Raw genomic sequence first — 27313 nt, forward strand, 5'->3', positions numbered from 1 at the left:
CCATGTCTCTCTCTCTTTCCCTCTCTCTTTGTCTCTCTCTCCTGCACTTAAAACTCATTTATATCTTGGAGGGAAGTCTCTACAAATGAACTAATGCCAAGACCAAACAGGTTCCAGGGGGAAGTAGTGGCAGCTTTCCAGGATGGAAGAAAGAGGGACGTCCCTGACCCCAGGTCAAACTACTAGTCAAATTGTTTCATTGTTCCTATGCAAAGACACATGGCTGTGCTTAAAGCTGTTCCCATCGACCGCCTGAGATGGGGGGGGCAAGTTGCTACCAATGCCACGGTCATGAGTTCAACATGTCTCTCTTTGTACACATACAATTAGTGCATACAGCATCACTCTGGGTACAAATATCTGCCACATGAACAAAACAAAAATGTTTATGTTTCTTATTTCATAATTTCAGTTAGATATGCAAAGTATGACAATTATTATGAGAGATGGAAATCTATTATGAACTGGATGAACTGGATCCACATTTCTGGATAAAGTTCAGAAATCTAATTTATTAGCAATTTCAAGCAGCTTCTACAGTACACATAGTCTGGCTTTCACCAGACCAAACGCAATCTTTTATTTTTATTATTATTTATTTAATATTTTTTAATCTTTTCACCCAGCTTACAGTACACATACAGTGTGTAATGTAACATGAATGTAACATGGATGCAGTTCCAGACCAGAGACAGACCCGTCCACAGTATGTTAGCTGCAGGCAGGCTGTGGGAATGTCTTGTCGGTCGCAATTTAATTTATTTCTCATGAGCGTGTGTAAACTCTGCCCTTGAGACACAGTGTACACAGTGTGTCCTCTCACAGACTTAAAAATAGTCTGGTTGAATAACTTTTATTGTGGCTCCTTGTTGTGAGAGCTAATTGCTGTTTCCTTTCGGATGTCCTGACTCTTATGCTGACTTCAGGGTGACTGCATGATGGAAAAAAAACAAAAAAACATTCACTTTATCAGTTAAGAACAAAAGGCAAAATATGTGTGTATATTGAAGGGTACATTCTGTATATATTGCAACTTTTGAGTATTTAAATACATTTTGCATATCTGTAGTACTTATATTAAAAGTAAACAAATGAAACAAAATAACTTGAAACCAAAACTTTGATGCATATAATTAATGACAAGACTGGAATGGGAAATGCTGGCTTTTTAATCACGCCTTGAAATGCATTGTGTGTATAGGTCTTGTTTGAAGTGAAAGAAAAATCAGTGTGCATGTAATATTGTCCATCCCCTGCAGGCCCAAATAAGGTTCCTTCAAGGGGGAAGCACTGACAGAAAGAACATTCATGGAGGGGAGGGTAGAGTGGTGGAGCGTCGTTCCGGGACACCCTGCTGCGATGGAGACCCCACGTGTCCGGCCCAAAAACAATAGGCAAAAGGTCAGCGCTGTACCCTTTGGGGTTGCATTGTTGAGAGAGAGAGACATCTGCTGAACACATTCCTGCTGCCCAGCTCCCAGAGTTCAAACGCCAAGCAGCACCTCGCTGAGGAAATACCATGACAGGAGAGGAAACCGAGGCCTGAGTGCGCAGGGCTCTGAACAACTCACAACAACCGTCAACAGTTCACAACAACAGTTAAGCTCTCACAGACAGACAGTGGGTTAGTAAACGTCCTTCACTGCTCTCTGCAGTAGCATTAAAAAAAATTCTGTGGTAATAAAGTTTCTCTTGATGACGTCACGCTGTGAAACCATCTCTTCCCACAGAACTACAATGTGCAAAGCCTGAGCAGTTACTGGGAACGACAGGTTATGTGATCTGTCCATCCATCATACACTAAACTACAAAATGTTAGTAATTCCTGCATGCTTTAAGCTTTCAAAAATTATTAGCGGATTGGCTTTCCAATAATATATTAAATGCAGCAAAAATAATGACGGATAAATTAACACACCAGGCAATGGAAGATTGTAAAAAGTTTTACTCATTTTCCATAAAATGGATAGAAATTATACTGTGGTAATCTTCAATTGTAACTTTGTTCTATTTCAGTAACAGAAAAAACAACAACAAATAAAACAAAATAAGAGACCGGCACAGTGTCCACCACTGTGTGTTCACAGCTTGGCCTTTGTACACTGACAGTGCTCATAGAGAAAGTATGTATTTATCTGCACAGCGGGAGGCCAGGAAGGGTAACTATGTCAGCTAACATAACACAAACGATAAATAGCAGCACCATACCAAGATATCCGGAGGCCCACAAAGATAGACAATACAAGAAGTAGGTGTACATAGTATTGTCTTTGTGTAAATGTAATGTATCCACAGCTGTGCAGTGTGCATAGGATTGAAGAAAATGATGCATAGGACTGAAATGCTGAGAAAAAAATGAAATGTAACAGGCACACCAGACTGAGGAGCAGGAAACATGCTGACAATGTACTTTTTTACGTCAACTTGGTGGCAGACTGCTGACACTACAACTGTGACACGGAACCTCAGAATCTTACTAAGCCAATCAGGAGTATGCACCAGCACTTTACTCAAGACCTGGACTCCGAGAGTCACCATAACAACAAAACAAAACAACAGATCAATATCAAGAGATGTGAATGATTCAGCACACTGCTGTAGCCTCACCTTGGCATGATGACGCATTTACAAACCAAAAGTCCTCAAACATGTCATGGCACATGAAGATAATCGCTCTAACATGATAAACTGACAACCACAAAGACCGATTTAGACAAGAATGTATGGAAGTCTACAGCTGATGAGGGCACACCTTCAGTTAAACTAAGGGAGAAAAAGTCTGAGGGGAACAGCATGTGCTGTTAGAACACGATGCCACAGCTTTAGCTTTCTTTAGTCTTTAGTCATATCTTTAGTCCTGCCTTGAGGCCTGACGCTCAGTGTGTTTAAGCCACTGAGTTACCCGTGCCCCACTGAGTAAGACCTTTGGCCTCACTTACTCATTCAATTCATGGAAGTGGATACAGTTTCGCTTGGAAGACCCTGTAAGGGACAAAGCGATGGACCAAACCCAAGTAAAGTAAGGAGGTGTGAATGTTACTACAAATGACTATGGATCTCCTTTGCTTCCATGGTGGCTATGATTCATTCAAAACTAGTTCATTCCCATACTCTGGAGTCTGGGCACCCTTGGAAAAGACACTGGGGGTCAGAAAGACACCCTGGATTTAGTAAACGTTTAGTATATTCCCAAAAGGATTTTTACAAACAAATGCAGTTAGTGAATGAGAACTAAGAAGACCTATGACATATGAAAAGGAGGAGATGATGGTCATCATCAGGGCACCATTTTGACAGGGCTTGAGAGAAAGGACCACAGAGGTGTGGAGAAAGATGGAATTGAAGGTCTAGCAATAATAGTATCTGCAAGATTTATCTCTCTCCACCATCTGTTATAAATTAATTTAAACAATACGTATAAATGTTTAACATTTAAACAATTCATATAAGCGTTAAATGTAAGATGGTGCCCATCAGACAAGCCATTTCCTGATCTATTACATAACATTGCCAGACTGTGTTGAAAGTTAAGTTGAATACTAAAGATCGGGGGAGAATAGAAGATATATTTCATAGGGGATCTATTTTGGGGATAATAATCAAATCTAAGTATTCCAAACAGCATATTCCCATACAGCAGCTTTATGCTCTATCCAATGCAATAGTTACTACAAGTTACTTAACATGAAGGACCCAGATGTGAAATTGAGGATGAAATAACGGCAGTTCTGAGTAAACGGATAAATCAGGTAATGATACATTTAGCAAGACCCTGTGATCAAGTTTTTTTTCCTTCACAGCATTGTCATTAACAATCCTCAAAACTACGAAATAGACCCATCACATGACAAAACACAACAAGACAAAGAGACAAGGAAACAAAACTGAGGTTTGGAGGTTGTATGAAGCAATACTGTGGACGAGGATAGCAAAGTCAGCTCTGACCCCCTCGCTAAAGTCCTTCTTTTGTCATGAATGTTCCATACTCCCATATTTTACCTCCTAAGTGCTATACTGTAGATACACTGGACTTGGGGTTAGTTTTCTTGTTTTCTCGGTGTGTGTGTGTGTGTGTGTGTGTGTGTGTGTGTGTGCTGCAAAGATCTGAGGGCATGAGAGCAAGAGTTGTCTTGTGTGTTTGTGTGTGTGTGTGTGTGTGTGTGTGAAAGAGGGATGGAAGAAGGATGCAGGGAGGGAGAAAGTGATTGCATACACTCTGGGTTTGTTCTCTATTAGAATACACCAGAGAAATGTTGAAGCTATTGCCTGACCTTGGGTCAGTTCTCATTAACAACTAATAGTTTCAGTAAGTCTTTGATTTCAATGACCTTTCGAACATTTGGTGAAACAAAATATGCATAGTCTTATTTCAAATCCTCTACAGTAGTAAAAGTTGTCATACGGACGAAGACTAATAAAAATTGACCAATAGAAAGGCTCCAAAGTGGAGGAGGCTACAAAGAGCTGCAGTATAAAAATAGTGAACCACAATCATCTGTTACGAGAATAGACATCATCTTTTATGACACAAAAAGAATTGCATTGGTTTGTGGGGTAGACAGTTGCTTTTTTCTTCTTCTTTTACTATTCTTCCTTCTTCTTAAATGCGCTTCTTGACCTTTCCTAAGCAAACATCCAGTTCACACGTATGTGTGTGTGTGTGTGTGTGTGTGTCTGTATGTGCGTGTCAGCACATCAATCCAGAGGGTGTTTGTGTCAGTGTGTGGGTCTCTGAGCCCCTTGTGTCTGCCATCAGTACATGTCCCTGTAGATCTCTTGCAGTAGTGGATGCAGTGAGGTCTCTGACTCGGTCTTCTTGATCTTCTGGACCAGCTGGGCGTTCTCGGTGACCAGCTGCCGCAGGTCGGCCATCTTCTGCAGCAGCTTGGGGAAGATGTAGCTGGAGTCGGGGTGGTTGGCGCTTAGGTGCTGGTTGAGAGCCTGCAGGATGCCATCCTGCATCACCTCCACCTGCTTGATGTTCATCAGCCCAGGTCGGTCTGGAGGCACACAGATGCACAGAAATGTACACGCAATGATACACGGTCAGTGGATTATTTTACTCTGGGAATGTGATTATTTTAGAATATTTTTTCTTCTCTATTATATTTATTTTTTGTGTTTCTATTCTATTATCTATTTAAGAGTAGGGATCGACCGATGTGTTTTTTTTGGGGCCGATACCAATTTCAATTATTACCAAAAAAGGAGTCCGATAACTGATATGTAAAACCGATACGTCAGTTGTCAAAAAAGGGGGGTAGATAGTAAAGGCGTTATGCAGCAAACATTTAATTCAAAAGCATTTAATTATGCAAACTTTTCTGTCTTCTTTTGTTACACCGAGTACCAAACAGAGGAATGGAAAAAAGAAATAATATTGCTCCCTGATGTTTTATGAAGTGAAAATGAGATAATGACAATAAAACAGACACAATCTGACAATTCAAAGGACCAAAAGGGCTTTCCATAATGAACTTAATTCAAAATCTGCAGGGAGCTGCCATCTATCAACTTGCATCGCAAGTGTAAAACATGTGTATAAGAGAACATGTTGTCCAGTTGGGTTGTGCTGTGTATACACAATGTTGTTCTTTGGTGAGTGGTGGTTAATTTGTAGGTACTGAACTCATGTAAGGCCATTTTATTTGCATCCTGGAGTCTTGGTGTCTTTATTGTGTTGGACTATTTCACCCTAATATGTGTGTTTGATAAATACAGAACAGTGTTTGTTTCTGTGTGGGTCTCTGACCCCCTTGAGATCACTCTACACTACTCAATTGTGCTGTGTTAGACTACGTGGCCTTTTCTAAAACAAAATATACTGCTCAAAAAAAATGAAGGGAACACTTCAATCATACACTGGATCGGTACTCTGACACTGTTTGGTTCTGAGCACAAGTAAAACTTTTGAGGCAAGTGTTTTATTTTGCAACAACTGTCAGACACTCTGTGAATGTAGTTTGAGAATGGAGAAAAGGGTGGAAGGTAGTGTTCCCTAAATTTTTTGAGCAGTATATATACATTCAAGTGCTTTCAATGACCCATGTATATTTATCCAAAAAAGCTTTTTTTTTTTTGTCAAAGTCACACATTTTCACAGAGATTTGACGGACCCGTGGGAACCTTGCCCAATACATCGCACTACACTCTGTAGCTCGAATCAGTAATAAACAGGAACATAAACATCCAGCCATTTTTCCTCACCTCCACAGAGGATGATGGCCGCCACGTAAAGGGCCAGGTCACTGTCGTCCAGCTCCAGCGCGTTGAACTTGACGGCGAACTCAAACTTGGGCTCCATGATCTCGCTGAAGGGCCTCCGTAAGCTGCGCAGGAACTCGCGCGTGACAAAGCCCTTCCCGTTCGCCACCAGCAGCCCGTCCTTGTTCATGAGCGACGGCAGCATAGCGAAGATGGCCTCGTGCACCCCGTACTTGAGTAGCGTCACCTAGTGAACAACAGGAATTGGGAAATCTGAATAACTGAGAAACTGAAAGTTTTTTTTTTTTTTTTTAGTACCAGGAGCCAAGGGCTTGAACCAAACCTTCCCAAGAGCAAGTGTATGTTAACAGTGGTAACAGTGGCATGGAAACACAGGAAAAACATCAAAGGGACATGAGGCAGGAAAAGGGCTTGAAATGTCTGAAAGCTGAGAGGAAGCTTCTGATCTGTAGCCTTTCTACCCTTCTTTACCCTCTCCCATCATTTCCCAACCTTGGGGCCGGGACCCCATGTGGGGTCGCCTGAAATTCAAATGGGGTCGGCTGAGTTATTTGGTATCTTACAATTGACCAGTACATTACATAAATAAATAAATAAATAAATAAATAAATAAATAAATAAATAAATATATTTATTATATATATATACATTAAATAAATAAAACTAATTGGATCCTTCATTACAATCTAGCTATGCAACCTAAAAATGAACGTAGACATCCCGCATGAGATCATCATGGGTATTAATGCTTGATCAACATTCCAAACAAAGTAGCAAAACGACCAGGCAACGAGTCAAACAAACAAATTAGCTTGCTAGGACATTTGGGGAAAATACCGCTCTCAACTGGATGTTACAGTGGAGATGAGATGCACTCTCTATCATGTTGTGAATGATTGGGGTCGCCAAAGTTTTGTGACATCATCAATAGGATCACCTGCCAAAAAAGGTTGGGAACCCCTGCCCTAACCAGACGTAGGACCCATGTATTAGGCTATGCCATAGTAAATGTGTAACCCCTGAAGAGAGTAGACTGTGGTGTGTGTGTGGTGTGGATAGATATAGGAATGCACGTGAAGTTGAGAGATCTGGCCATTTTAGTGTCGTCCCTGACCACACAATTAGTTAGTGTGTGAACAGAATAGCTACCTGGTCATTGAGGAAGAGGTCCACGAACCCTGGGATGCTTTTGGCGAACTCAGTGAGCTCCCGCACCGTCTCTACGGTGGTGCACTGGCAGCGGTAGAAGACGTGAACCCCGATCTCCTTGTGTGGGGGAGCCCCGTTTATCAGTTGGTTCCACACCAGGCCATTCTCTGCCTGCCACAGCGAGTCCATATCATGGATAACAAATGGCTGTAGAAAAAAACGAAAAAATATCCATAAAAATTCATCGGTCTTTTGTGGCCATACCATTCACACATTTCATGTCGTTTTCACACAATATGCAGTCAGTGAACACATTTGCACAATGCTTACATTTTCTTAACAAACAAGCTATACCAACCAAAAAAAATAATGGATTGTTTTTGCAGTATTTACAAATGTTAACACACAACATCCCACAATAGCAAAAACAATATTCCAAACCTTAGATTCATATATAAACCTCTGCCTCTGCTCTGCTTTTGCTACCAAGCGGTTTTATCCCATCACCTTGGATACTGTAATATCAGTAATTTTGTGCTTTTTTAGTTTATCTGGGCTTTTTGCTGTTGTATTTTTGTTCAGAATGCACTTGTGTGTTTCATGGATATTTTGTTCACTGTAAGAAATACTTTAAACTTTTTCTGTTCTATCATACTGTAAACAGTATTTCTACTGAACCTCCTGTAGTAAACAGTAAAGGGAAAAAAATTGATTTGCTTTTTACTGGAATGCTTTTGAATGTGAACATTACATGTGGACATACAGTTCCCAACCAAGAAATTTAGTTTAAAAACGGTGGATTGCATGCAAATATCTGTACAACTGAAACATAAATGTCTATGCAGTTTTTGTAATGTCAACAATAGCCAGTATTTTGAAACCTGGTGTACTTTGATTGACTGCATGTACCTTGTGAAGTTACAGTAACATACAGTTAAATGTGTGAAGTAATTTCCTTTTTAGCCAATGCTACAAATGTTGTTTGTATCGGACCGTTTAACATAAATGTCTGTGGGTGAAACAGCAACAGTCACTAATTTACCAAATGCAAACTGAAAGTGATACAGAGCTTTCACAAATGGATGCATTAAGCTAGCTCTTGGACCGACACCAGCCCCAATTTCCAGTTAATGACATTATACATGCATAACAGTTCTAAAAGCTACAATAAAATAGCAGTGTCAGAGGCTTCAGAGGTCAGACAAGCTTCTTTGTTCACTCTTTAACCTATGACTTCACTTCAGCAGAAGGACAACCTACCCCTAACATTAACTTTACATTTGTAAGATATTACAGTATGTCTAAAATTTTAACTAGCATAACTTTGTTTTTTGTGAGGTTTATAGTGTTGCATTTTTCTTCTGATACAGGTGTTTGGCCATGCCAGCTCTTACCGAGGTGGAGCTGGTCTTGCCAGTGAGGATGCTGCGGGCCTTCTTCTTGGTCATGTTGAGGTTTTTCTGGTAGGCGTTGTTGACGCGCTTGGCCAGCGACTTGAGGTCCGAGGCTGCAGAGTTCTGACTGCATTCGTCTCCCGCTAAGAGTCCTGCAACCAGCTTCCTCTTCTCTGCCTCTGGCATACGGCCATACCGGATCGCTGTGCAAGGGAGAGAGAGGGAGAGAAACGAAGAGAAAGAGAGAAAGAGAAGGAGAGAGAGAGGGAGAGAGAGAGAGAAGCGTGAGCTTCACCATCTGTTGTTCTGCACACAGGTCTTACATTCATCACAGTATTCTCACACACACACACACACACACACACACACACACACACACACACACACCAGGGATGGATTACTGCACGGGCCTACCGGGCCCAGGGTCAGGGGCCCAAGGGGTCAGGGGGCCCTGAAGCCCAAGCCTTTGCATGGAATCATTGCCTCAATATCAACAAATCAGGATGTAGGCTATGAATCTGATTGAATTTAGTATTGGCAAACCCCAAAATGCACCATAATACAGGAAATCACATCAAACAACTTAAAAAATGTCTGGGGGAGGACCCCCAACCCCCCCCCTCCCACATATACGACATATAGTGGGGGCCCTTAATACATCTGGGCCCAGGGGCCCAAAAGTTCATAATCCGCCCATGACACACACACACACACACACACACACACACACACACACACACACACACATAAATACTCCAATAAGTTTCATGAGTAAGCTTCCTGTATGGTCAACTAGAGAGAAATAAATTTCACAAAATCAAAACAATTGTGCTTGCTCTTGTAACTGATGTCTTGGACCTGTTGTTTTGCAGCTCCTTCTTGTCTCTGCACATCATGTACACGTTCCTGTACTGTGTTGTGCTGTGCTGTGCCTCATCTGTCCTGTACCCTTCCCCCTCTTTTGCTTTTTAACTTCTTCCTCTCTCTTTCCTCCTCTCTGTCTTCTCTCTAAACCACATACGCAGCGTCTCTCTGATCTTCCTCTATTCTTCTCCAAATAAACCATGGGCGACCCACGCAGAGAACATGTAGACTACTGCATCATTCTGATGCAACTGTTGATGAATAATCTGGTGTTGTCAGTAGGGTTGCAAAGTGGTGGAAAATTTCCGGTACATTTCCGTAAACTTCCCATGGGAAATTAACCTAGGAACCAGTTTCACACAAGTTATTCCCACATGAGATGACATTTTCACTAGGATTTTTTTTCTCCCATGCATATCAACGTACCACAGGGTACCTTTATGTCTAGAAGCCTATTCTGATTGCTGTGTGCTTGTGACGTAGGTGCAGGGTAGAAATTCGACTGAAATTGCATTAAATCAGGTTGTTTTAACTATTATGCTGCAAGATGGGGTTTTGTCCACTACATTTAAGTTCCCTGTTATAGGCTAACTTGCCATATTAAAAATTCCCAGTTTATTTCCATTAATTCACGTTTATTCACGTTCATTTTCCAACCCTAGTTGTCAGTACTGATTCATACTGTAGGTCTGATGTAGTTGTGATCTAATAAAATCACACATTATTGTGTAATAACAAGTAGGCTGATCAAAAAAGCCTATTCTTTCTGTCTAGTCCTTTCCTTGCCGTCCTATCCTGATCTCCCCTTTATTGTTCTGTCTCTTTCTCCTCATCCTTACAACTTCCACTCTGTCTTTCATTCTTATCTCTTTACACATTCATCTCTCTCTCTCTCACCATCATGGGACATGCCCAGCATCAGGCACTTCTGGAAGCGGCAGTACTGGCACTTGTTGCGGCTCTTCTTCTGGATTTTACAGCTCCTCTCGCAGCGCTCGTAGTCCAGCTTCATTCGGATGGTCCGCCGGAAAAAGCCCTGCACAGGGACGAGAGCAGTTAGACCACAAAAGGAACCATGTGAAGTGGTCTTCTTATAATACTACAATATGAAGTAACCATTTGTTTACCAATAAGGAGTCAGGTTAACAATCATTTTTAAACTATTAAATCTAAACTATTTAAATCTAAATGCATCCATAAGGTTCATCAAAATTCCTCATAAACTGACGTTAGAACACATGTTATGTGGTAACCATTCCTCATAAACTGACGTTAGAACACATGTTGCAGTGGTAACCATCAGTGTCCACTGAGCCCTGATATCCTGATATCTAATCTATCCCTGTTCCCTGCTTTGGTCTGAGATAGATAAGTTAGGTCTGATTCACCCTGAGCCCTGGGTCATCTGCTGACCAACGGACCCAGTGCCATGGGCTGTCTGCCTACCGGGGGGCCCAGGACATTTCACCTGAGGAGACCATAGTCCTGGGGATTATCTACTGCCATGTAAAATGTATGTGGATAGAAAGACACTGCTCTTAACGCATGCCAGGACAGGTGTCAGATAGTGAGACTGTGTCTCTCACTCTAAACACTCTAATCCCTACAGTCTATTTAGTGATCTAAGAGCCAATATATCATAAAAGTATATACTGGCCTGCCAGTGTGGTGCCACACAGGAACTGATATAGACAGTTCAGCAGCTGTGCTCAACACGATTCCAGCTCATTAAAATTGCATTACTGGAGGTACATACATATGGAATGCATATACATATCCATATGGAAAATATCTCATAAAGGGATCACACTTGCCATGTAATACTTGACTTGAAACTTGACTTGTATGTTGTTGCATGTACGTACGTCATACTAAAATGGAACAATATACTTCAATATACAAGGTAGATCATATTAAAAATCCTGTGTTGCTGTGTATAACATTTTATTGGATACACTTTTTCCATATGTGGATGTTGCATACTGTAAGTATACTACTGTAATACAGGGATATAACTCACTATATATAAATTACAGTTCAGAGTGGTTGTGAGAGAGAAGTCCTCACCTTGCAGCCCTCACAGGCATGAACTCCGTAGTGGAAGCCTGAGGCCCGGTCACCACAGATACGGCACTCGACGTTGATCCCGGTCGCGTCGTCCCGACCCAACAGCAGCTGGTCAGTGAGCGACGGAGGAGACGTCTGAGACAGATCTGCTAGGGAGACAACACACAGGGCTTTATCTCCATGGCTTACTTATGACAGTACTCAGTAAGATAGGATAACTAAAACATCTCTGTATGTGTGTGAATAATGTCTCTCAGAGTTGAGACAGATATAGAAGGAAAAGAGAGACAGGTAGGGCATCAACTCTTTCTTTACAAAGATATTTACTGAAGTTAACTGACAAGGATTCAAAAAATCTCGGTATGATGGTAAAATTAGACAGCCCAATTCCCAAACTAAATTTCCTGCTAAGGAGAGAATGTCTAAGTATAAGGGATGAAAATACTGCTGATGTCCTTTGTGCTATCTTACAAATGACACTATTTTGCATTTTAGAGAGTTAAACTCATTAAATGGTACAATGACAAAATGAGAGTATAACTACATATGAAAGACATGATATATGATTAAAATTATTAAACAAAGTCAACAATAATAAAAGTGAAGGAACTGATCCAGCAGCTTTCAGACAAATGGCAGGCTAATAAAAGCTCTCAAGGTGGAGAGAAGTCATGGGAAAGTATATTATTTACGAGACAAGACAGAACCACTAGTTCCTGTATTGACGGTAGGCTATGCAAACACAATAAAACAGTCACACACACACACACAGATATTAAGCTGTTATAGCCTGACAGCAAACACATTTATTTACATCCACTGAAATAATATCTGACAGTCGAGTGTCAAAATCAGTGGACTCCCAAGTTCGTAGGCTACTCTTCATGAATACGTTATGACTGAACAGGTTCAAAGAGGTCAAAGCTGCTAAGGAACAATGCTGAGCTGGCAATGCTAATAGGATATCCCCAATGATAAGCTAAGGTATTCTAATAGTAGGCTTTATTTTTTTTAGGAAATATACTAGTTATGTAAGATCAAGTCGTTATAGGACGGGATCAAGCACTTCAAATCTTCGACTGATGATCGACAACAAGATACATGGTTTAAAAATGATCATTATCACCTCATTGCTAATCTCAAGACACTCATCCCACCCAAACATACAGTAGGCTACTGTGTCTCCCGAGGAATTATGACAGCCGTAAAATTAGGACTCGTAAAAAGAGCGGTGGAGCTGTGCAGATTTACAGGGTGAGTCGGAGCGTTTGGCAGGCAGAGGTCATAAAATAGATCCTGCCTGTTACTGCCGAGACCAGGATGAAAACCTCACCAAAGAGACTCTCCCCACGGACCCTATGGCATGCAGAGAATGTGTTTGTGCGTGTGTGTGCGCGCACATGTGAGTGTGCATGCATGTGTGTTTGCATGTGAGTCCACTATGTGTTTGCGTGTTGCGTTTATATGCACGCAAGAAAGAGAACATTTGTGCAAGTGTGATATGTGTTTGTGACTGATGAGTATGATTACATATTTCGGAGGTACAGCAAGTACGTCCCTTTAGGTACATATGGGTGAGTGTTTATTCAAAAGCTTGTGTATACAGTGCAGTCCTCTACCCACTCTCTCCCCTTGTCCCATATCTAAACGTGAGGACACACAGAGCAACTGTTTGATCAATGTTGCCAGGCAATGTTACTGACTGATGTTGTTATGGTCCATTCATGCACATGGGAAAATAATTTTTCCCAGTGAAAACGTCATCGTGGACGTCACCTAATGTGGGAATAACTGGTGGGAAACTGGGGGAAGAGTTTGCTAACAGAGTTGCCCAGTTGTGGGCTTGTCGTTACTTTTGTCGTCATGCTGTAGCTCATTCCACTGTTGTCACTTGAAAGCTGCACATCCTTCTTTCCCAAGCATCTTACACCATACGTTTAAGCAAATAGAGTTGTTTATTTAAGATTAGCGAGCAAATGTTTTAACTTTTGTTGTGGCATCCATGTTTTTCACACATCCCGACGGCAAAGCACATGAACAACACAATCATGGGGGCAGTCCCTAATATTCCCAGGTCACATGAATGAACCATTAGTGTCCTTTTCGTAATTTTTTAACTATGTGATCATGTCCTTTTTGTAATTTTTTAACTATGGAGAATGTAACTTGCTGTGATCATCCAATCAGGGGAGTGTTTCCCAAAACCATAGTTACTAACCTGTTTTGCATTGCATTTCCCATTGTTAGCAACTATGGTTTTGGGAAACGCGCCCCAGAATAATAATAATTACTGTCCGCCAACATTGCTCCAAACGTTGCCCTCATCGTATCCTCATCTTGAAAGCATGGGAAAGACTCTCTCCTGAACCACAGCCTCAGACACAACAGCAGGAGCAGAGGCTTTTGTGTCTCACAATGCAGCATCAGGCCGATGACGGGAGCTAGACTGACCTGTCACATGAGCCAAGGGTCAGCTCGGGGTCGGGCCCTGGGGAGGCCCCCACCGGGTGGCTCCGTGACTACCTGAAACCCTCCCACACCCCCGCCACACCAAAGAACATGAAACGGGTACCCAAAATAAACCCCAGGGCCCTCACAGGAACACACAAACATACCCACCCATGAGAGCGCTTCGCCGGGCCTTCATGAATGCACATCTGAGAGGTGTAGTGGTGATTACTATCCTCTTTTACTTTTGGTTTTGAGAAATTAAAAAGTTGATTTGAGGTCACTCCATTCTAACAACCACTTTCTGGCACGTACACTCGCGTGAGCGCTCCAGCTTTTTCCTTCCTCCACCAGACATGCTCCCTGCTGCTGGATCCCTGTCACAGAGCCCAGGTGAACCCTCTCACCCTCCAGCACGGTGCGTTCCCCCAGGGCCCTCTGATCGCTCCCCCACGAGGGTGTTTGTGTGAAAGCTGATCCTCTCCTCTGCTGAACCCTGTGTGTGTGTGTGTGTGTGTGTGTGTGTGTGTTAGCTCAGTGTTTTGGCACTGCTGGGCAGCTGATGAGGGGGGCCCTCTCAGGCTGGCCAAAACAAACATCAACAGCCGCCACTCCGCACCGGAACATTCCGGCTAGTGAGCGAGCTTTGGAGGAGAAGAACTAACCTTAAGTGTCTGTGTGTGTGTGTGAGTGTTAGAGAGAGAGTCTGTGTGTGTGTGTGTGTGTGTGTGTGAGAGAGAGAGAGAGAGTGTGTATGTGTGTGTGTGTGTGACAGAGAGAGAGAGATTCTATGTGTGTGTGTGTGTGTGAGAGAGAGAGAGAGTCTATGTGTGTGTGCGTGTGCGTGTGTGGATCTTCTATTGATGCCATAGTATGTTGCACATGTTCACTCTCATTCGCCTTCTATCTCTAAGGATGTTCATGCAGAAACTCTACCCTGGTTTTGAACAGCATAAAGGCTCTCTGGGTGTTGGCAGGTCTTGGGAAAAAAAGAAAGTAAAACAAACAAGCACAGACAGGGACAAATTAAATTATTTAACATAACAACTGTCGGAGGACCTCAACTGAAGATGGAACTCGAAAAATAAAGAGAATTGCCAGGCTTATGTTCTATATTTCCAGTGTAAGAGAATCAGGCCGCTGTTAATGGAACCTCTGAAACCAGTTCAAAGGGCGTTCGTCATTGACGTAAAGGTGGCCATTGGCTTTGGCAACATTTGCATAAGCTGCACAAACTACAAACAGTTAGTCACAATGGTTCATTCAGGACATGTAACAGGAGCACTCTTTACACTGACCTTTGGAACAAAGGAAAAAACAAACAAGGTAGTATTTGTTTGAAAGAAAGACATTTTCTTTCAGTCCCAGAAACTGCTGCTCATTAGACTCTCTACACGCTGCCCTTCTGCCCTCTCCACATACCGCCATACTGTTCACACCTGCACCAGCGGATCGCTTTTCAATCAACTTAACTTTTGGTGTTGGTGAATGTTGTATTCTATATTGGTGAATACAGAAACACAGGCCTGTATCTATAGTAAATGTGCATGCTGTACTGTACACACCTACATACAGTCTTCTGCATACTGTATTCGCTGACAGATGCCTTTTGGCCATTAGCAGCATTTGAGCTTCACTACGGAACAGTGCATTTCCATGCTCATTCACATGAATTACTCCTAACTCCAAGTCTACACTTCACTAAGACAACACCCAAATCATTATAGCAATAAAATGCCATTTTGCATCATGTAAAACCATCTAGGAACATGTAATAATACCAGAAGTTTTGGACATATTCAAATAGTTGATACTAAGTCACTAAGTCAAAACAGCCTATAATTTCAATGGTGTAGGTATTGAATGGGTACTTTCATCAGGGTTCCATGCAGAGTTCCTTGATGCCCTGCATGTTCGAAAATTCCGCTAAATGGGTAACTAGGGGGTTGAAAAGTTAGAAAGGTCACGTTTCCTGCATAGTACACCAACACTATGTAGTGCATTACCAGACTTTCCGGCCACACAGTAGTAATGGCAGTGAGGTGTATATATATATATATATATATAATAACCCACATTGTTTTATCCAAATTACAGCACTACAATAAGAATTCTCTGATGGACAGGTCATTTTTATTGTAGCCACGGTAAAAGTAAAAATACTCACTAAAAGACTATATTCACTTTCCTAAACACACTGTACTGGTCTCCCTGCAGAGGGGACTAAATGAGCACTCGTCCTGGTCTCCCTGCTAGCCTGCAGAGGGGACTAAAGGAGCACTCGTCCTGGTCTCCCTGCTAGCCTGCAGAGGGGAATAAGGAGCACTCGTCCTGACAGGCCCAGTGTGGGTGAAAGGTGAAGGGGAGGCTTCTTATTTCAGTCAGCTGGCAGAGACCTTCTGAGGAAGGGGTGCAAGAGCTTGAGCTGTCTGAGGTTTAACGTGACATGACTAACAGCAACCTCTGTCTCATGTTCACTACAATACTGAGGTATGGCACTGCAAATTAACATCAGTCATTTTCACGAGCATCTGCTGATTTGCTTATCTATGGTGTAAAACAAGTTTTATGGCAAAGTAAACTTCTGTGCGTGACGTTATCAGCAATCTCCAAAGCCATTATAAACACCTATCTTTAAATCTTAAGACAGCCCTGCCTACACGTGCACACAGTGCCTAAGAAGTGTAAAGAGGTTATAGGTTATGATGTGACTCAGCTGACTAGTCGAGGATAGGTTAACTGACCGTTGCAACATGTCTCACGTTTACAAAAGCTGGGCACAAGTAGGAAAAAAGCAAAGCTTCTAAAATCGTGAGGCGTTTAAAGTTAAAAATAGTTCAACTTTTGACATTGAGGCCCCAGCCGTGGCACAACTGGCTGGGGCACCTGCACCGTACGGCGGCGACCCGGGTTCGATTCCCGCCCCGTGGTCCTTTCCAGATCCCACCCCGATTCTCTCTCCCACTCACTTCCTGTCATTCTCCACTATCCTGTCGCATAAAAGGCATAAAAGCCCAAAAAAATATACTTTAAAAAAAAACAAAAAACAACTTTTGGGTTGTTGCTTAGCTGCGTGCCTGAGCTAAATATAACATATCATAGCAACAACATGTGCACAAACAATTTCTACCTCACAACACTTACTACTTTGGAATACTCGTGTGAGGGTGAGGGGTTGGGGCAGTGGCTTCAGCTGGTATCGTCTCACCTGTGCCACTGCTGGAGGGCGCAGGGCTGCCCGTGCTGCGGCTGGCGCTGGTGCCAGAGCTGCCTTTCTCCTGCAGATCCTCCTCGCCTGCGTGCCCATTCTGCGCTCCCCTGTCTAAGCCCTGCTCCTGCTCCTGCTCCGGTGAGGCCTCCAGCCAGCTGCTCTCCTCCCCGGTGCTCCCCTGCTCCATCTTGTCCTCCGGGCCCACCTCCTCCTCGGGCTGCCCCGGGGATGACTGTTGGCTGGGCGGAGACAGCTTTCCGTTGGGCTTCTCCCTGCCGCCGACTTCGCCCCACAGCTTGGGGCCTTCGTTCGGGTTGACCGTCAACACTGACGTCCAGGAATCTTCCATGGCTCTGAAGCGGGCGCCGTCGCTACGTGGTCCCCGGCTCCCCCGTCATGCCAACGCCATCGCCGTTCCTGCTGGACACAACAAGGAGGACAATCGATGAGTCAACGCACTCTCAGGTGTTCACTCACTTGTTTCTGTTTGCTTTACTTTACCCCCATGAAACATTATCCTAATGTTATCTCACAAAGGGCCTGGCTTTCACACAGTATTTCTCAGAGAAACAACACAGTGGTGCAGCTACAGATCTCTCTCTCTCTCTCTCTCTCTCAGTAGCCTGCAGCTGAGCAAGCTTGGTCCCACATGGCGCTCCCCAGCAAGGGGCCACGAACTGAGACCCTCAAGTTATTGTCACACATGGGGCCATTCAGAGAGATGCGTGAGGCTAGGGAGGCTTGGGGATCTAGAGGCCTTGCAGTGGAGAGGAGGATCTGCGGAGGGGGGTTGGGCGGGCGGTACAGGGGAAAGGAAAGGAAGGTGGGCCGGTAGGAGGTCTGAGAGTGGAGCAGGGAAGGATTAGGCCCCCGTAGCCTCCAGCACGTGTGTACACAGAAGAGTATTTTGGTTTGGACTGAAAAAGAGAAAAAAAACAAGACCAAGAATGCCAGAATGGACGAGAAGAACATCAAAAGGGGGCAACAACTAGAGGGTAAATGAAAGAAGCAAAAGAATAAGAAGAGAGAGAAGCAATCGAGGAGGATGAAAAAGAGGAACAGAAGAAGAGGAGGTAGAAGGAAAAGAAGAAAAGGAAAGATCAGAAGAAAGAGAAAATATAAAGAAGAAGAACTAGAGGACAAAGTCAGACGAAGAGGGGGAAAGCGTCAAGAGCCAAGAAGCACCTGTTTCTCAGGGCTGAGATGTGGCGTGTCTGGTTTTGTCTGAGCACATCCCGCAGTCGGATCAGCTATCAGACGTGACCTTTCCCACACAGGGCTGGTTCCTGCCTCGCTGCAGCAGCCATAGCAGCAGAGGCAGACACACGCACACACACACACACACGCATGTACACACACACACACACACACACACACATACTGTGCTCTTTCCCTTACAGACTCCGTGGGAGGAGAAGCTGTGATTGGAGATGATGGAAGAGAGGCCTTGGAAAACAAAGCCCAAACTTGTAAGAGAGTGTAGGGGAAAGGGTTCATGTGAGCAGGTCGCTGGGACTGGTTTCTGTGGGCGAGGGAAAAAGGCTCAAGTGTGTTCCCTAATGCTGTCAAAGGGAGTCAATACAAAGTACAGAATGCTCCATAATGTAAAAGCGGTCTTTGAGAGAGGGAGAGAGAGAAAGATAGAGCAATCCCAATGTTCATATGACAAGAAACACAATAATATGTATTAATAACAATTACTACAATATGAATCAATATCCTGAATTTCCACTTGGGGATCAATAAAGTATCTATCTATCTATCTATCTATCTATCTATCTATGAATTCTACATTTCAAATACAGTATATTTTGTAGAGGCCCTCGATGAAAATGAACTTTTAGACAGATGTTTTCATTATTTCTACTGTTTCTCTGTAAAGGCCAATAAGGTAAATGTATTGTGCCTGACAAGTACAATACATTTACCTTATTGGCCTTTACAGAGACACAGTAGAAATGAAATATCAGTAGGCCTAATGAACCTCTTCAATATAGATGTTTTCTTTTTTGTAAGGATGAACCCATTTAAACTATGTGACTCACAATTTTTGCGCTGAAGTTCAACCACAGAGACCATGCCAACAGCTGTTTACAAGGGAGCACAGACATGGATAAAAAAATTGACTCTACTGTAAATTGCGTCACAAGAATGACTCAATTTAATCTGAATTACAGTTCTTCTTCCTCACACATCCCTGATCTTGCCAACACTTTCCTCAATCATTTAACTGGAATGACTTGGCAGCCATCCAGTGTAGCTTTCCTGCTAAATATGCAGCACCACTTTACAATTTGACTGCACTCTCTTCTAGATGGGCCTGTCTGCTGTTAAGCTGAGCCTGGACCCCAAGCAGGAGTCTGTCCTTTAGAATGCACATGCAGCTTCAGTTAAGGCTGCAATGTTTGACAGCGGACAGCTTTCACTGGGTGGCCATTGCAGATCTCTACGCTCTCTCCACGTCTCAGACTCTTAAGCTCCTAAGATTGTGTCGGAATCCAGAGGCTTCCTGGGGAACGCCGGGGATTCCTGGAAGCCTTGTCCAAGGGAGGGCAGGGACGGGAGGTGGATGGGTCACTACTCAAGCCCCAATGGAATGCTGCATGGAGTTTGAACTGCACCTTCCTCACAGCTCCTATTTCCAAAGTACTCTGCATGAGACACCAAGAGAGCCTTCTCCTTCCTTGCTTTCACAATTATTTTCAAACGGTGTCAAAACATTACTGAATGGAAATGTACTTCAGCAGTATCTAAGGTGTTGTTTACTGAAACAGGTTTTCTTTCAAAGCGACTGTATCGTTTCATATTGATGGTTCAACTAGTTTAAACAGTGGGAATAGCTTGCTCGGTAACAGACCATGAAGGAGGGGGATGTGGTTGATGTGGGATAAGGCAAGCCTATGACTTCAACAGTGATGGCAACAGCCCCAGGCACCAGTTACACTGCTACAGTATATCCTATAGATGGCCATCTTTGTGGGGAGAAAACCCTACACTAAATCTTCCTTAATCTGCAGCTTTACTGTGATTAGCGGAGGAGAGAACCAAAGAATGCATTCATGTTCCCTCGCTAAATAAAAGTAGATTATAGCAGCGAATGGGAGCAGCCATTCAGTAATGGGTAATCGACGGGCCAGGCATCCACATACTCAGACTGTGCAGAGACGGGAAGTGGTGGAAACATGCGCACAGGAAAGAAGGTCTTTCCAGGTCAGGGGTTGCTCAGAGATGCTGCAGACTTTGGTGTGCCTAAACCGCCACCACCACCCCACCCCACCCCCACACACAAACAGATCTATGCACCCCCACCAGCTCCCCATTCATCTGCTGAGACAAGGTGGTTTCAGAGACCAGAGAATATACGCATTGTATTTTCCCTTGGGGTGCAGAAATACCACAGGGACGCCATATATATCTAAAACGTCTGTTGCTGCTGTGGGAAAATCTTAAATCAAAAATGAAAATGTCAATAAATGTATACTTAACCTAAATCCAACAACAACCTACAATTACATATGAATAAGTAAAAGGCAAATATTTTGTACCTTTACTGTAATAGTATATTCTACTGGCAACAACCAAAAAGTGTTAGAACTGGTGGAGGGGCTACTGGTATCTGATTAAAAGAAACTATGAGTGTGTATTTACAGTATCTACAATTGATGTAAAGCTAGTTACACACAACACTTTGTATGGCACCCTCAAATAGGGCAGGCGTGGCCTACTGGTTAGCACTTTAGGGCAGGCGTAGCCTACTGGTTAGCATTTCCGACCTGTAGCCGAAGGGTTGCCGGTTCGAACCCCGACCAGTAGGCACGGCTGAAGTGCCCTTGTGCAAGGCACCTAACCCCTCACTGCTCCCCGAGCGCCGCTTTTGATGCAGGCAGCTCACTGCGCCGGGATTAGTGTGTGCTTCACCTCACTGTGTGTTCACTGTGTGCTGAGTGTGTTCCACTAATTCACAGATTGGGATAAATGCAGAGACCAAATTTCCCTCACGGGATCAAAAGAGTATATATATATATATATATTAAAAAAAAATGAAACCAAGCACAACAGCATGTTCTAGAATACTATCAGTCATACGCTACAGTTCATTGGTTAAAACAAACTGGAAAAAAAAATACTGTTACTAATTGTAGTGTTTTTGAATCACTTTAAATCATCACTGAAATACCCACAAAAAGCATATCACGCCACCCTTGCTGAGGCAAACACTGAGTCATCAGAATCCAGTTTAGTAGCAAAACAAACACAAGAGAGCCAACCTGCGGCTCCTCAACTGACATTACCTGTCATGAAATTACCGGTCATGAAACAGGACTGGCAATGTGGCATGTCCCTGCTAGTTCATTACTTTAGAATTCCTGTGATTCAGACTCCTCTCTGAGGATGTACAGATGTACAGTAACATAAGGTACTACACATATGCAGAATGTACTCTGAAAGACCTGTCAGCTGGACTTAGCAAGTGATTCCATTCAGAAAGATTTAAAGACAGAGAATGTAGCTTCACTTGTAGGCCAGAGATTGGTACCCAGAAATACTGATGAATTCTGATTATGGAAGAAAGTTGTCTCTATAGAGTTTTGCGCTGATGTAGCAACCAAGATATTTAATATTTCGTGCCTGGACTTTAAACTCTTCACAGTTTTCCAAATTATTTATGCTTTTGTCTACTAATAATAATTCAGTTTTTTTATGTTAATTTTATACCCAGATAAAGTTGAGAAGTTGGTTAGTATTTCGATTACACTTTGTATGGATGTATTCGCCTTATTTAACTATCTAATACTGCAATATGCTTGGGATAAAAGTGCTTGCTCAATGAATGCTAAATGTGAATTTACAATAAATGTGGGTGACAGACAGCATCATTTCCCCTTACCAGGGAGTTGTTATCGATGTTAGTCTAGGTCCACTTCCTTCCTTGATGTGAAAGAATATTTGAATCATTAATTACATTATAAACAGACCTGCTGACCTTTTATGAGTATTGATGACGGAAAAAGGCTCATCTATGATGGCAGCAACGAAACAAAAGAAACGATGCCACTACTGTATCAGTAGTTACAATGAGCTCCCATCAGTGCATTCATCTAAAAAAAAGCATGCAAACTTCACACACACTTACCTATTAAGTGGTGTTGAGTGCTGTGTATGGAACATGAACTTTGAGTATGCAAAAATCACCACCACAGCTTAGCCTCAGCGGTGTGGGCTGCTGCTGCTGCTGCTGCGAGTCGGAAAGAAGGACGCAGGTCATGGAATGATTCATCTTCCCCAGAAAGGACAGGGCAGTGCGAGTGCAGAAATACTTTCACTATTGCAGACCACAGAGACATGAGGCCATAAATGACTGAGAACCACTGACACTAGACCAGCAGCACTGATTGCATCTGTGCACAGGTAGTGCTCAGGTCTAAACTCAACAGAACAGCCACACCTCCCAAAGGTACATAATAAGCAAATGTGTAACAAAATCTGGCTGGTGAAGTAATGTATAACATTGTAGCATTGTCACAAACAGCCCCTTTAACTGCCTCATTAGATAAACACAAGGGTCCCTTTAAGTGTTCTCATAACCTAGTCTACTGCAGCACACCGCAAGTACACTATGCACAGGCATATGGATGCTGACTGGATTACTAATGAGAAACTGGTCTGAAATCTGCTCTAAAGCTGACGACCCCAACTTAACTCCACCCCCATCCGCCCCTTACCACACATAGCGCCCTTACAGCCAACTCTCCTTGGCAACTGGATCACCAGCTCCGTCAGTTAATTATCTACTGGGCTAACTCAACAATCCAAGAGTACCTCAACGTCTGCAAAGCGTCTGTACCTCGAAAGACCATTATGGGCTAAGTTAATTGTTTAATTGGATAGATTAGCTCCACTTTGCCACAAAGTGTCACTTGTGGGCTCTGAGAACCTGGTTTCCATTGGTAAAAACAATGACCAAAACAAGCTTAACCTGGGCTTGTGGTAGATCCAAAGGCACTGATTACACTCTTTCATTACACATCTAAAGACTACAACAACGCACTGGATGATGTGAATGTATACACTAGTGTAGTTTGTTGTATGTAAATGTATGTTTTAAAAAAACTGTAGCACCACAAATTGAACGGATCAAACATACAGATGTGATTGTCTGCAGTTCAATACAAATTCAGCGTGTTTTATAACCACACAATGAAAGAACAAGCCGGAGGGTAAGGAAGGGGCAGAAACCCCCCATCTGTCAGGACACTGTGAACCTCCGCATGAGAGTGCACCAGACACTAGGAAGGAAGCAACAGCCACAACCTCTTGACAGACAAGACTGTTTGCACCTTAAGCTAGACAATGAAAGACAGAAACTAAGCAAAAGGCAAATATAGCCCAGAGAGGAAGAGACTGAGGGTTGAACGACACAAATCATGTCTGGTTCTGTGTCTACGACCGTTACTCTAAACGACTGCAGTTAGTCTGATGTGTATGGAGTAAAGGGCACGTGAAAAAGCTTTGTAAACAACCGAACGAGTAGCATCACAGCCATGGAAATTCTATACTTACAGCATGTTACATTAACAACCACACAACATAAACACATTATGTGCACACAAGGTGCAAATAAATAATGGATTTTTACATGTGAGGTAATGTATAAACATTAGACCAAATTCAGATGTTTATTATTATTCTATAACACATAATGCAACAATTAAATGTTGAGGATGTGACATAAAATGGATACTAGCTTGGACTTACCAAAAATAATTAACATTTTATATACTGCAGCTGGGTCAACTTGGCAGTGGGAAATTCAGGGTCACCTCCAGTTGACTGACATGCGCCTAGGGAGTATTCAGTAGAAAATACCCATGTCTGAAATCTGAATAGCAGGGGCGCATCAAAGAGGCCCTGGTAATCCCTACTCCTATGAAGGGAGTTGTAGCTTTGATGACGCAGCAGCCCCAAGACCTTTGTGGCATTTAGGTGACTATGAAAGCCACTTATGTACTTTCGAGTGACTGAGTTATTTCACAACGCGACATCCAGCTGAGTTTTACAACATGAGAAAAAACAGCTGAAGTATCAGCTATATTTCCTTTTAGCCAATTAAGTTCTTCACGGGTTCTTTAAAAAGCTGTTCAGTCTTTAACCCCCTCAAAAAGAACGGAAAAAAATCCTTTGTGCATCTAGTTTCACCTCAGTAAGCAGTTGAGGAGATGAAAGCACATCACACAAATGTTACACAGTGAATTGTCAGTCAGGCTGTATTACATCTTTGCTGTGTCATTTATGCACCTTAGGGATGTAGTTGTTGAGCTTTGGTGATCTTGCTTGGACAACATATAACAATGATGACAATGTGACTACAGTGCCATGATTTGGTCCATTCCATTTCCATTAAAAAAAGCTTCCGAGTAACTTTCTGAGTCAGAAAGAGTGAATTATGTGTAGCCTACAACAGCAGGTTCAGTCGGTCATCTTGTAGACATTTAACCTCAGGGATTCCTGAGGGAAGGAATAAACAAATATGTGTGGGGAAATCACTACTCCTTAACAGTTAGATGATGACAAATCCATTGCTCACAGCCAGGAGGCTATTGCTCACTGTGAAAAATACAATAGTCAACAACAGTGCCCTTTCACCCAGAGACCAACCAATAAATAAGGCTAGTTACTTTTTTAGGAGTGTGTGAGACAAAAACGGGTCTAAAGTTCAGGCGAAGATCAAATATTTTGATTTTCTCTAGTCAGTTTGGTGGTATGGAGACAGGGCTTTAATATCTCACAGAGGCAAATAGCTAAGTTCAGTGACCTCCCTGAGTTTGAGTCCCATAGGTGGTTTTGATTTTCAATCAGGTTGGAGGTCAAACCATCTGACCACGTGGTGCAGGGACAACAACCTCCTGCTGAACGCCAGCAAGACCAAAGAGATTGTTGTTGACTTCCGGAGAGGTCACACCCAACATGGAGACAGAGCAGCACCAAATTCCTGGGGTGCACATCAGTGAAGACCTCTCCTGGACCACCAACACTGCATCACTGGCAAATAGCTAAAAACTCAGGCGAGCTCCATCAGCCATCATGACCACATTCTACCGAGGCACCATTGAGAGCATTTGATCGCTGTGTCCCACTGAATCAGAAAGCCCTGCACCTAGTGAACACAGCTGGAAATCTGACTCCCCTCCCTGAAGGACATTTACACCACCACCTCAGACCAAAATTTGAGTGATGCAAGTTCACAATCTGTTTGATCTACTGCCCTCTGGGAAATACAGAAGAAACCGACTTGCTTCATACACCAAGCTGTAAGGATGCTGAACTCTCTCCCTCCTCTCCCCCCTCCACCCTCAGCTACATAACATCCTGGACATTGGAAAACGACATAAACTTGCACCTTTACAACTTGGTGTTTTCCTGTAGGCTCTTACATAACTTGCACCACTATGCCACTTTCTTTATTACTTAGGTCAAACAGTATTTTATAGTATTTTACAGTATTTGCACTAGTATTTTATTGACTGTCTATGCACAATTTCAACAAAATTTTGCTGCTCTTATTTTTTCATTATTATTATATGTGCCCTCTTATTTACTTTATTTACTTAACTTGAATGTTAGTCAAATATGTCTTGTCTTCACCGTGGGATAGTGAGAAACGTAATTTCGATCTCTTTGTATGTCTGGAACATGTGAAGAAATTGACAATAAAGCTGACTTTGACTTTGACTTTGATCAGAAATCACCTAGAATGAATCTGATGATAGTTGCTGTTATAATGTTGCTCTAGCAATAGAAACCGACTTGCTAATGCGTAGTAAAACGACATAAACGTCCCTTAATAATTTCTGTAGGTGTGTGTAGCCTATAGCACACAGTGCTGATGTCTACAAAATTAGGATTGCAATAAGAATCATAGACTGTATGCTGATTTACTCTGGAACGATAATATCTGTCAAATGTATAGCTTAACATTAATGGTGTATATGCACATATGGTGATAACAAGACATGGAGAACGATCCGTTGCGCAACTGGTTCATAAGTGCCTTGCTAGGATGCTGAACAGTGATTTATGATAGGCTACCTAATGACACTAATCTATTTCTGATCAACATGAAAGCTAACTGCTTAGCTTGCTACAGTAGCCATCTGGTTTGCTAATCCCTCACGTGATACAAGACCCAGCTATCCACAATAAGCAAAAACAACATGTCTTTGTCTGATCCATCTCTTCATAAAAAAAGACAACGGTCACAAAACTAAAGCAGAAGTGGGCTGTTTCCTGATTTCATCCCGAAATACGCTGACTGGCGGAACAGTTGAGTGTTAAAGAATGTATAGCCTAACCCCAAATTCTTGTTCTCTTTAGGGGGGCCCTACTCCAAAATGTGGAACACGCGCACACGTACTCACGCGCGCACACTCATCTCGAACTACACTTTTATCACCAAAATCATTTGGTTGCCTCGCTGGTGTTGAAACTAAACAAATTTAGACTTAATGATAATTCCACGTACCTTATATAAAAAAAACTCCCACTAGTCCAATGCGTGGTATCGTCTGGCTATGTTCAAGTTGTGTTGAGTCAGGTTCGTTTATAGTGACATTTCAACTATTTTGGGGGGTTCATGAAAACAGCTACTTTCCCGTTTCTCGGTCCTGCGATTCCCGTCTTTACAATAATGTGACTTCTTGAACCTCTTCTCTTCAAAGTCGACAACGTCCACCATCTCATGCATATCCTGGTGAGTCGCTGGTCCCTGTTAATGACACGAACGCATTATGTTTTATAACAGTTTACTCCATCAGTTCTCTTCCTTACTTCGTGTTCTTTCTGGAATAGCCATCGCAAACTATGGCACTTTGTAGTCGGTACTGTCAGAAATCTGTCCCTGTTTGTCATCCGACACGCACGCAAAGCGTACCGTAAAGTTACGTAGAACAGCCTACGT

General features: G+C 42.7%; 1 protein-coding gene across 3 annotated transcripts; it reads right to left on the bottom strand.

Moving 5' to 3' along the window:
• Positions 1 to 1930: 1930 nt before the first annotated feature.
• On the bottom strand, positions 1931 to 27276 carry pparda (peroxisome proliferator-activated receptor delta a). 3 transcript variants are annotated; one of them, XR_007194774.1, is made up of 9 exons: positions 26879 to 27276; positions 17356 to 17775; positions 11700 to 11848; positions 10530 to 10668; positions 8769 to 8971; positions 7375 to 7581; positions 6208 to 6451; positions 4651 to 5000; positions 1931 to 4162 (listed from the first exon to the last, which is right to left on the bottom strand). XR_007194774.1 is itself a non-coding variant. In XM_048254269.1 (8 exons), exons 2-8 carry the CDS (start codon positions 17705 to 17707, stop codon positions 4753 to 4755), a joined length of 1539 nt encoding a protein of 512 aa, XP_048110226.1. In that variant the 5' UTR covers positions 17708 to 17775; positions 26879 to 27276; the 3' UTR covers positions 1931 to 4752. The 3 variants fall into 3 exon arrangements, 2 of the variants coding, with proteins under 2 accessions (XP_048110226.1, XP_048110225.1); XM_048254269.1 differs by having other exon boundaries at positions 1931 to 5000; positions 11700 to 11845; XM_048254268.1 differs by having other exon boundaries at positions 1931 to 5000.
• Positions 27277 to 27313: the final 37 nt, after the last annotated feature.

This window comes from Alosa alosa, chromosome 10 (genome assembly GCF_017589495.1).
Source record: "Alosa alosa isolate M-15738 ecotype Scorff River chromosome 10, AALO_Geno_1.1, whole genome shotgun sequence".
In the NCBI taxonomy this organism is placed as follows: Eukaryota; Metazoa; Chordata; class Actinopteri; order Clupeiformes; family Clupeidae; genus Alosa; species Alosa alosa.